The 12,515-nt window shown below is 36.6% G+C and overlaps 1 protein-coding gene across 2 annotated transcripts in view; it reads right to left on the bottom strand.

Annotated features, from left to right (window-relative positions):
* Positions 1-12,515, bottom strand: part of TEX11 (testis expressed 11) — a 399,429-nt gene that overhangs the window by 218,606 nt on the left and 168,308 nt on the right. For both annotated transcript variants that reach the window (XM_055266828.1, XM_055266827.2), the window contains one exon: positions 10,196-10,291. In XM_055266828.1, coding sequence (XP_055122803.1) covers positions 10,196-10,291 — 96 coding nt within the window. The remainder of the gene's footprint in view (positions 1-10,195; positions 10,292-12,515) is intronic.

Raw genomic sequence — 12,515 nt, forward strand, 5'->3', positions numbered from 1 at the left:
AACAGACTTTAAACCAACAAAGATCAAAAGAGACAAGGCCATTACATAATGGTAAAGAGATCAATTAAACAAGAAGAGCTAACTATCCTAAATATATATGCACCCAATACAGGAGCACCCAGATTCATAAAGCAAGTCCTTAGAGACATACAAAGAGACTTAGACTCCTACACAATAATAATGGGAGACTTTAACACCCCACTGTCAACATTAGACAGATCAACGAGACAGAAAGTTAACAAGGATATCCAGGAATTGAACTCAGCTCTGCACCAAGCAGAACTAATAGACATCTATAGAACTCTCCACCCCAAATCAGCAGAATATACATTCTTTTCAGCACCACACCACACCTATTCCAAAATTGACCACATAGTTGGAAGTAAAGCACTCCTCAGCAAATGTAAAAGAACAGAAATTATAACAAACTGTCTCTCAGACCAAAGTGCAATGAAACTAGAACTCAGGATTAAGAAACTCACTCAAAACTGCTCAACTACATGGAAACTGAACAACCTGCTCTTGAATGACTGACTACTGGGTACATAACGAAATGAAGGCAGAAATAAAGATGTTCTTTGAAACCAATGAGAACAAAGACACAACATACCAGAATCTCTGGGACACATTCAAAGCAGTGTGTAGAGGGAAATTTACAGCACTAAATGCCCACAGGAGAATGCAGGAAAGATCTAAAATTGACACCCTAATATCACAATTAAAAGAACTAGAGAAGCAAGAGCAAACACATTCAAAAGCTAGCAGAAGGTAAGAAATAACTGAAATCAGAGCAGAACTGAAGGAAATAGAGACACAAAAAACCCTTCAAAAAATCAATGAATCCAGGAACTGGTTTTTTGAAAAGATAAACAAAATTGATAGAACACTAGCAAGACTAATAAAGAAGAAATGAGAGAAGAATCAAATAGATGCAATAAAAAATGATAAAGGGGATATCACCACTGATCCCACAGAAATACAAACTACCATCAGAGAATACTATAAACACCTCTATGAAACTAAACTAGAAAATCTAGAAGAAATGGATAAATTCCTCTACAAATGCACCCTCCCAAGACTAAACCAGGAAGAAGTTGAATCTCTGAATAGACCAATAACAGGCTCTGAAATTGAGGCAATAATTAATAGCTTACCAACCAAAAACAGTCCAGGATCAGTTGGATAAACATCTGAATTCTAACAGAGGTACAAGGGGGAGCTGGTACCATTCCTTCTGAAAGTATTCCAATCAATAGAAAAAGAGGGAATCCTCCCTAACTCATTTCATGAGGCCAGCATCATCCTGATACCAAAGCTGGTCAGAGACACAACCAAAAAAGAGAATTTTAGATCAATATCCTTGACGAACATTGATGCAAAAATCCTCGATAAAATACTGGCAAACCAAATCCAGCAGCACATCAAAAAGCTAATCCACCATGATCAAGTGGGCTTCATCCCTGGGATGCAAGGCTGGTTCAACATATGCAAATCATGAAATGTAATCCAGCATATAAACAGAACCAAAGACAAAAACCACATGATTATCTCAATAGATGCAGAAAAGGCCTTTGACAAAATTCAACAGCCCTTCATGCTAAAAACTCAATAAATTAGGTATTGATGGGACGTATTTCAAAATAATAAGAACTATCTATGACAAACCCACAGCCGATATCATACTGAATGGACAAAAACTGGAAGCATTCCTTTTGAAAACCGGCACAAGACAGGGATGCCCTCTCTCACCACTCCTATTCAACATAGTGTTGGAAGTTCTGGCCAGGGCAATCAGGCAGGAGAAAGAAATAAAGGGTATTCAATTAGGAAAAGAGGAAGTCAAATTGTCCCTGTTTGCAGATGACATGATTGTATATCTAGAAAACCCCATTGTCTCAGCCCAAAATCTCCTTAAGCTGATAAGCAACTTCATCAAAGTCTCAGGATACAAAATCAATGTGCAAAAATCACAAGCATTCTTATACACCAATAACAGACAAACAGAGGGCGAAATCATGAGTGAACTCCCATTCACAATTGCTTCAAAGAGAATAAAATACCTAGGAATCCAACTTACAAGGGATGTGAAGGACCTCTTCAAGGAGAACTACAAACCACTGTTCAATGAAATAAAAGAGGACACAAACAAATGGAAGAACATTCCATGCTCATGGGTAGGAAGAATCAATATCGTGAAAATGGCCATACTGTCCAAGGTAATTTATAGATTCAATGCCATCCCCATCAAGCTACCAATGACTTTCTTCACAGAATTGGAAAAAACTACTTTAAAGTTCATATGGAACCAAAAAAGGGCCCACATTGCCAAGTCAATCCTCAGCCAAAAGAACAAAGCTGGAGGCATCACACTACCTGACTTCAAACTATGCTACAAGGCTACAGTAACCAAAACAGCATGGTACTGGTACCAAAACAGAGATATAGACCAATGGAACAGAACAGAGCCCTCAGAAATAATGCCACACATCTACAACCCTCTGATCTTTGACAAACCTGACAAAAACAAGAAATGGGGAAAGGAGTCCCTATTCAATAAATGGTGCTGGGAAAACTGGCTAGCCATATGTAGAAAGCTGAAGCTGGATCCCTTCCTTACAGCTTATACAAAAATTAATTCAAGATGGACTAAAGACTTAAATGTTAGACCTAAAACCATAAAAATCCTAGAAGAAAACCTAGGCAATACCATTCAGGACATAGGCATGGGCAAGGACTTCATGTCTAAAACACCAAAAGCAATGGCAACAAAAGCCAAAATTGACAAATGGGATCTAATTAAACGAAAGAGCTTCTGCACAGCAAAAGAAACGATCATCAGAGTGAACAGGCAACATACAGAATGGGAGAAAATGTTTGCAATCTACTTATCTGACAAAAGGCTAATATCCAGAATCTACAATGATCTCACACAAATTTACAAGAAAAAAACAAAGAACCCCATCAAAAAGTGGGCAAAGGATATGAACGAACACTTCTCAAAAGAAGACATTTATGCAGCCAAAAGACACATGAAAAAATGCTCATCATCACTGGCCATCAGAGAAATGCAAATCAAAACCACAATGAGATACCATGTCATACTGGTTAGAATGGCGATCATTAAAAAGTCAGGGAACAACAGGTGCTGGAGAGGATGTGGAGAAATCGGAACACTTTTACATTGTTGGTGGGACTGTAAACTAGTTCAACCATTGTGGAAGTCAGTTGGCGATTCCTCAGGGATCTTGAACTAGAAATACCATTTGACCCAGCCGTCCCATTACTGGGTATATTCCCAAAGGATTACAAATCATGCTGCTATAAAGACACATGCACACATATGTTTATTGTGGCACTATTCACAATAGCAAAGACTTGGAACCAACCCAAATGTCCAACAATGATAGACTGGATTAAGAAAATGTGGCACATATACACCATGGAATACTATGCAGCCATAAAAAATGATGAGTTCATGTCCTTTGCAGGGACATGGACGAAGCTGGAAACCATCATTCTCAGTGAACTATCGCAAGAACAGTAAACCAAACACTGCATGTTCTCACTCATAGGTGGGAATTGAACAATGAGAACACTTGGACACAGAAAGGGGAACATCACACACTGGGGCCTGTCGTGGGGTGGTGGGAGGGGGGAAGGATAGCATTAGGAGATATACCTAATGGTAAATTACGAGTTAATGGGTGTAGCACACCAACATGGCACATGTATACATATGTAACAAGCCTGCACGTTGTGCACATGTACCCTAAAACTTAAAGTATAATTTATAAAAAAGGAAAAAGAAATGCAAGCCCCATCCAAAACCTACTAAATGAGAAACTCTGGGAGTATTGCCTAGCAAATTGTGTGTGTGTGTGTGTGTGTGGGAAAATGTGTAAAATAATTATTATTGATTTGCATTATGGAAAGTTTCCAATTCAACATAAATTCTATTATCTGTTTAGTAAGGTAACAAATGAGCAAACTGTGTTTAACAGACACTCTAGGTAATACTTACACAAACTAAATTTTAAGAACAATTATTGTATAGTATTCTGTTATATGAATAAATCACAATTTATTTGCACATTGTACTTTGGACATTTAAGTTGTTTCCAACGCAATTGCTATTATAAACAATCCTGGAATCAGCTTTCTGTATACCTCTCCTTGTATACAAATGCTAGCACTTCTCTAAAGTATATACCTAGGAGTGAAGTTGCTGGGTGGTCCAGTATGATCAAATTCTATTTTATCAGGTAACGTCAAACTGTTTTTTAAAGTGGTTGTACAATTCTCAAAAAACTAGGAATGAAGGGAGCTTTCTCAACCTGACAAAGGGCATCTATACTAAACCCACAGCTAACACCATACTTAATGGCAAAATACTGAAAGCTCTCTTTCTAAGATTAGGAAAAGTATTGCTCTTGCCAATTCTGTTTAACATAGTAATGAATGTTCTTGCTAGAAAAATTAGAAAAGAAAAAGAGACAAAAGCACACAGATTGGAAAGCAAGAAGTAAAACTATCTTTATTTACAAAAATTATGATTTTCCTTTTTTTGAGACGGAGTTTCGCTCTTGTTGTCCAGGCTGGAATGCAATGGCACAATCTCGGCTCACTGCAACCTCTCCCTTCTGGATTCAAGTGCTTCTCCTGCCTCAGCCTCCGGAGTAGCTGGGCTTACAGGCATGCACCACCATGCCTGGTTAATTTTGTATTTTTAGCAGAGATGGGGTTTCACCATGTTGGCCGGGTTGGTCTCGAACTCCTGACCTCAAGTGATCCACCCACCTCAGCCTCCCAAAGTACTGGGATTACAGGTGTGAGCCACCGCGTCCGGCCAGAAAATATGATCTTGTATACAGAAAATCCTAAGGAATCCATTAAAAAACTATTAAAGCTAAAAGAACAAGTACAGGAAGATTGTAGGATATAATATCAGTATTTTTTCAATTAATGGCATTTCTATATACTAGCAATGAACAATCCAAAAGTCAAGAAAATAATTCCATTTATAAAAGCATAAAGAAGCAATAAATTTAACAAAAGAAGGACAAAACTTATTTACTGAAAACTACAAAACAATGAATAAATGTTCCTGGATTTGAAAACTTAATATTGTTAAGATAGCAATAATTCCCAAACTGATCTGCAGATTCAACAAAATCCCTATCAAATTCCCAGCTGTCTTCTTTGCAGAAATCAACAAGCTGATTCGAAAATATGAAAATGCAAGAGATTCAGAAGAGCCAAAACAATTCTGAAATAAAAACAAGTCAGAGGGCCATACCAGTGGATATAAAGTGGTTTCTCATTGTGCTTCTAATTTGCATTCCCTGATAACTAATGGTGTTGAGTATCTTTTTGTGTACTTATTGGCCACTGGTACATGTTATTTGGAGAATGTCTATTGAGTTCCTTTGCCTCCTTTGCCCATGTTCAATTGGGTTGTTTGTCTTCTTATTGAATAGTAAGAGTTCTTTTTTATATTATGGGTAATAGACAACAGATATATGATTTGCAAATATGTTCTCCCATTCTGTTGGGAGGATCCTATGGACTGTGTCTTCATTTTCTTGATGGTTGCCTTTGAAGCAAAAAAAATTAATTTTAATGAGACTTAATTTTACCTAATTGTTCTTTTTTGCTTGTGCTTTTGGTGTAGTATCTAAGCACCTATGTCTTTTATATTTATTTCATTGCACTAATACATTTTCAAAGGTAATTTTGTGAAACAACATAGGCATACCAAATTTTAATTTCTCCTTTAAAAATTTACTATCAGATTCAGTTCCAGCAGATATGAAGCAAGACAACTATAGCCTATACCTTCTACTAATTACAACTAAGAACTCTGAACAAGACATAAAAAGCAAGAACCTGAGGACTATTAAAAGTAAACAAAAACAAAGATTGTAGTGAGGCAACAAAACTTGGAGAAGTGAACCATATGGAGGTGGTAAGTTTCCTGAATTTTTTTCTTTTATCTAATGGCATAGGAAGTTTGTCTTCTAGCTAAGCTCCGAGTGAGGCAAAAAAAAAAAAAAAGTATGTGTGGATAAGTTTTTTGGTCTGGAGAATTTTTTAATGGGCTCTGCCTTCATGTAGATATGGAGTTCAAATTTACATTACTCATGTGGTCCCAAAACCTCCAACCTGAGAAAGTAAAATAAAAGTAACCAAAAGAGTGGTAACTCTTCTACATCTGGCTGATGCCAATAAAAAGTTTCTCTGTAGGGCCATGCTCTCAACCAGGTTGAATAGGATTCTAAAAGCTTAACACTCGCTGAATATAAATTAACATATCCACAATTACAAAACAAAGAAGGAAATATTTCATACTAAGCAAGAGTCAGGAGTTCACATGAACAGCGGAATCAAATCGTTTCCAAATAACTTGCCTGTTTCCCATAACAAAGCTCAGTAAGATTTATAGTATTACAAAAATATCCAGCAGCCAGTGATGTAAAATAGTTGGCACCCAGTGAAAGACAGAGGCAGGCAAAAACAATCAATAATGGGGAGACAATAGACGGAAACTAATCTAGAAGTGACATAGATATTAGAATTATCAAAGAAAGATGTTAAAAGAGTAAGTATAACTATATTTCGTATGCTCGAAAATTTAACTAGAGACTTGGAAGATATAAAAATAAACCAAATCAAACTTCTAGAGATAAAAACTACAAAGTCTGAAATGAAAAATGTATGGGATGACATTAACAGATGATTAGACATTGCAGAAGAAAGATTAATGAACTTAGAAGTAATAGCAATACAAAACAGTCCAAAATGAAACAAAAATAACAAATTATGTTTTAAGTGAAAAGAGTGTAAGCAAACTGTGGCACAACTTCAGGCAGCCTAATACATGGTTAATTCGAGTACTTGTGGGAAAGCAGAAAAAAAATTTGAAGAAATACTGGAACTTTTCAAACATAATGAAAATTATGCTCCTAGACACCCAAAAAATCACAAAGAGCCCCAAGCACGAGAAACATAAATAAAATTACTTAAAAGCATAACATCAAGTTGCTCAAAACCAATGATAAAAAACCCAAAACTTATTCAGAAAAGAAGACACACTATGTAAAAAAGAACAAACATAAGAATGGCACCATATTTCTCAACAGAAACAACAGAATGAGAATACAGTGGAGTGAAATATTTAAAATACCCTCCCCAAAAAAAGCTGTCTGGTTTAAATTCTATACCTGGAAAAAATATCATTCAAAAAACAAAGGTGAACCTAACACTCATAATGATGTCTACTATTAAAAAATAGAGGATAACAAGTGTTGATGAAGACATGAAGAAATTGCAACCCTTGGGCACTATAGATGGGAATTTAAAATGATAACAGTTGCTACGAAAAATAGTATGGCTGATAGGCAGAAAACAGAAACTGGACCCCTTACTTACACTTTATACAAAAATTAACTCAAAATGGATTAAAGACTTAAATGTAAAACCAAAACAATAAAAACCCTAGAAGAAAACCTAGGCAATACCATTCAGGACATAGGCATGGGCAAAGACTTCATGTCTAAAACACCAAAAGCAATGGCAACAAAAGCAAAAATTGACAAATGGGATCTAATTAAACTAAAGAGCTTCTGCATGGCAAAAGAAACTATCTTCAGAGTGAACAGGCAACCTACAGAATTGGAGAAAATTTTTACAATCTACCCATCTGACAAAAGTCTGATATCCAGAATCTACAAGGAACTTAAACAAATTTATAAGAAAAAAACGAACAACCCCATCTAAAAGTGGGCAAAGTATATAAACAGACACTTCTCAAAAAAAGACATTTATGCAGCCAACAAACATATGAAAAAAAGCTCATCATCACTGGTCATTAGAGAAATGCAAATCAAAACCACAGTGAGATACCATCTCACGACAGTTAGAATGACAATTATTAAAAAGTCAGGAAACAACAGATGCTGGTAAGGTTGTGGAGAAATAGGAACACTCTTACACTTTTGGTGGGAGTGTAAATTAGTTCAACCATTGTAAAAGACAGTGTGGTGATTGCTTAAGGATCTAGAACCAGAAATACCATTTGTCCCAGCAATCCCATTACTGGGTATATACCAAAAGGATTATAAGTCATTCTGCTATAAAGACATAGGTACACGTATATTTATTGCAGCACTATTTACAATAGCAAAGACCTGGAACCAACCCAAATACCCATCAATGATAGATTGGATAAAGAAAATGTGGCACATATACACCATGAAATACTATGCAGCCATAAAAAAGAATGAGTTCATGTCCTTTGCAGGGACATGGATGAAGCTGGAAACCATCATTCTCAGCAAACTAACACAGGAACAGAAAACCAAACACTGCATGTTCTCACTCATAAGTGGGAGTAGAACAATGAGAACACACAGACACAGGGAGGGGAACATCCACACACCAGGGCCTGTTAGGGGGTGGGAGGCAAGGGGAGGGATAGCATTAGGACAAATACCTAATGCAGGCAAGGGCTTAAAACCTAGGTGACGGGTTGATAGGTGCAGCAAACCACCATGGCACATGTATACCTATGTAACAAACCTGCACATTCTGCACATGTATCCTAGAACTTAAAGTAAAATTTAAAAAAAAAGAAAATGTTCTTTTCTATTAATATTTCTAAATTAATTTTTTAATTTTAATGTTGAACAAGTTTTTCAGCATTAAATAACCCCATCCACATGACACAAATTTCAGGAAAATATAGTTCAAGTAAATGCTCTGCTTGAGAAATTTAATATTCTGGTTGATGAAGCTATTCATTTTCATGCTTCCACTCTGTTGAAAAAAACCTTTCTAAAGTGTATCAGTATATTTAATTGCCTTATTAAGTAAAACACATTGATCCTAATTGAATCTCTCTTATTTTATTTTATTTATTTATTTATTTATTTTGAGACGGATTCTCGGTCTGTCACCAGGCTGGAATGCAGTGGTGCGATCTCAGCTCACTGCAACCTCTGCCTCCTGGGTTCAAGCGATTCTCCTGCCTCAGCCTCCCGAGTAGCTGGGACCACAGGACACGCCACCACGCCTGGCTAATTTTTGTATTTTTAGTAAAGATGGGGTTTCACCATGTTGACCAGGATGGTTTCGATCTCTTGACCTTGTGATCTGCCTGCCTCAGCCTCCCAAAGTGCTGGGATTACAGGCATGAGCCACCGCACCCAGCCTGAATCTATTTTTAAAGGGTCACCAGCCTTTCAGTGTTCCTTGTCCAGGAGTGTAGATATATACACATTTTGTTTTGTTTGTTTTAGAGATGGGGTCTTGCTATTATGTTGCCCAGGCTGAAGTGCAATGACTATTCATAGGTGCAATCATAGTGCACTGCAGCCTTGAACTCCTGGCCTCAAGCAAGTCTCCCACATCAGCCTCCTGAGCAACTGGGAATACAGGCATGTGCCACCATGCCCGCTTTGTATTCATGTTTTTATGTATGTGTGAACATGAGCTGAAAGTGAACCACTGGAGTTGTTTTTAAAATTAAATCCCATTATTCTGCCTATTTTATCATTTACTTCTTCATCCTAAAAACTCACAATAGTGAGTTTCTGTTTCACAGAAAAGAAAATTTTCTCAAAAATCTCTGGTGTTCACAGAAGTATATTTGTTTTAGTCTGTTCATGCTGCTATAACAAAATACCATAAACTAGATACTTTACAAACAACAGATATTGATTTCTCACAGTTCTGAAGGCTGAGAACTCCAACATCAAGGTGCTCGCAGATTCGGTGTCTGGTGAGGGCCTGCTTACTCAAAGATAGTGCCTTCTCATGTCCTCACATGATAAAAGGGGTGAACAAGCTCCTGTGGACCTCTTTTATAAGGGCAGTAATACCATTCAAGAGGGGTTTGCCCAATGACTTTATCATCTCCCAAAGTCCCCACCTCTTTTATTTTTACGTCCATTCTACACCAAAAAGTCCCCACCTCTTAATATCATCACTTTGGGGGTTAAGATTTCAACATAGGAATTTGCGGGGACACAAACATTCAGATTATAGCAATATCTTATTTTTCCTTTCTGTGCTATAGAAGAGATTATAACAATCTGTGAGAGTAAATGCTGAAGCAAATGTCTAAACTGGATTTCAAAATGTGATCAAGACTTCAAAAAATAGATTAAGTTAGTATTCAAAAATAAAAGCCTCATACCTTGTTTGCTAGGTTTACAGCATTGAGAGCCTTATCATAATATTTGGTGTCATCCCAATCCAAATAATTCGTGGCTAGTAGCCGTAGAACTTTAGCCTGTAAGAAAAAAAAAAGAAAAAAAGCACATATCTGATGGTTAAACTTCAATACAACAGCTGACTAGCACTCCCACAGTGACAGGCATCTTCTCAAACATAAGTCATCTTTATGAAATAGCATTTCCTTAAGCGACCACAGTCTTGGAATATGTCTCATCATTATGCTACCCATATAAAATATTGTCTAAGAATGTTACAGTAATGGCTATATTCCTGGCTTATTTAAATTTAATATAATTATGTTAATATAATTATTTTCTTAACAGTGTTTAACATAAGTATTTTATCATCCCCCCTTTTAAAATAAGGAAACTGAGGCAGAGCAATATTTCATTTAATCAGCTTACCACCACATTATTATCGTGGAACAACTCTAAGAACTTACAAGCTCCCTCAAATGACTTTTATGGAGTAAATATGGCATTTCTGAGAAATATTGTAGCTATTTCATAATAGTAAAAGTGTCAAATCATCCAAAAGACGTAACAAAATGAACAAATCTCACAATGTATATTTTTAAAAAGCCAGACATAAAATAGGACAACTGTATGATTCCATTTATACAAAGCTCAAAAACAATCAAAAATAATCTAGAGTAGTAAAAGTCAGAATAGCGTTTTTTTGTTCTTGGAAGTAGAGGTGGGTATTAACTAGAATGGGGCCAAGGGAACTTTTGGGGGTGTTGGGAAGTTTTTGCATCTTGATCTGTATGGTGTAATATACAAGACTACTATATATTAAAACTCATCAAGCTGTATACTTGAGACGTGAAGTTTACTGTATATAAATTACACCTCAAATAAATGACTGCTGGCATGAAATAAAAAATTACTGCATAGTATTACCTCACCAAACTTACAATATGGAATATGAATATTCCATTTTAATCAAGCTTGTGTCCTATCTTCCATCCTTATTTCCTTCTTAGACATCTCCCATCTAGATCCCTTGCCTGGAGTCATTTTCTTCCTCCCTTTTAACTGTGTGGACCCCAACAAGGCCTGTCTCCTACCAAAAGGCTCCTTCAACTACTCTAGCTAATCTTGATAATCTCCTTTTCTACATGCCCTTCTGCATACTTCAGGTCAGTACCACAAAGTTTATCATTATCTTCCCAAATTGTTTCACTTGTAGTAGTGTTTTTTAAATTCTATTTTTCTTCATTGAAGTATAAAAGACATACAGAAAAGTATAAAAATCTCAAGAGCTCTATGCTCTTATGAATTCTAGGCTCTATGAATTTTCCCAAAGTAAACACATGTATGTTAACAACAAAAAAGTCAAGAAACAGAACATTAACAGCAACAAGCTCACTCATGCTTCTTTTCAGACCCTGTTTCAAATAGGGGTAACCAATTCCCTGACGTCCAACACCACATATTCATTTTGACTGTTCTTGGCATTTACATTTATGTTATCATACAGTATGTACTACTTTGTATCTTGCTTCATTTATTCAATATTATAGGTGAGAACATCCATATCATTGCAATTATTATAGTTAATTGAGTCTCACTGTTATATAATAAGTGGCAATGTCACCATATATAAATATAAATATTATATATTTGTATATAAATAATTTATTTTTAGTTGTGGTAAAATACACATAACATAAAATTGACCATCTTAAACTTTTTAAAAAAATTTTAGGCCAGGTGCAGTGGCTCATGCCTGTAATCCTAGAACCTTGGGAGGCCAAGGTGGGAGGATCACTTTGAGGCCAGGTGTTTGAGACCAGCCCAGGCAACAAAGTGAGACCCCCGTCTCCATAAAAAATTAAAAATTGGCCAAATGTGGTGGAGTGCACCTGTAGTCCCAGCTACTCAGTAGGCTGAGAAGGGCGGACTGCTTGAGCCCAGGAGTTTGAAGGTTACAGTGAGCTGATCACACCACTGCCCTCCAGCCTGGGTGACAAGACCCTGTCTCAAAAAAAATTTTTTTTTGGAGATGGAGTCTTACTACGTTGCCCAGATGGAATGCAGTGGCTATTCACAGGCATGATCACAGCTCATTGCAGCCTCAAACTCCTGGTTTCATGCAATCCTCCTGGCTTAGCCTCCTGAGTAGCTGGGACTACAGGTGCACACCACCGCACCTGGCTCCATGACCATCTTAAACATTTTTAAGTGTACAGTTCAGTAGTATTAAGTATATTCACACTCTTGTGCAATCTTTACCAGCATCCATCTCGAGAACTCTCTTATCTTGCAAAACTGAAA

Source organism: Symphalangus syndactylus, chromosome X (genome assembly GCF_028878055.3).
Source record: "Symphalangus syndactylus isolate Jambi chromosome X, NHGRI_mSymSyn1-v2.1_pri, whole genome shotgun sequence".
NCBI classification, from domain to species: Eukaryota; Metazoa; Chordata; class Mammalia; order Primates; family Hylobatidae; genus Symphalangus; species Symphalangus syndactylus.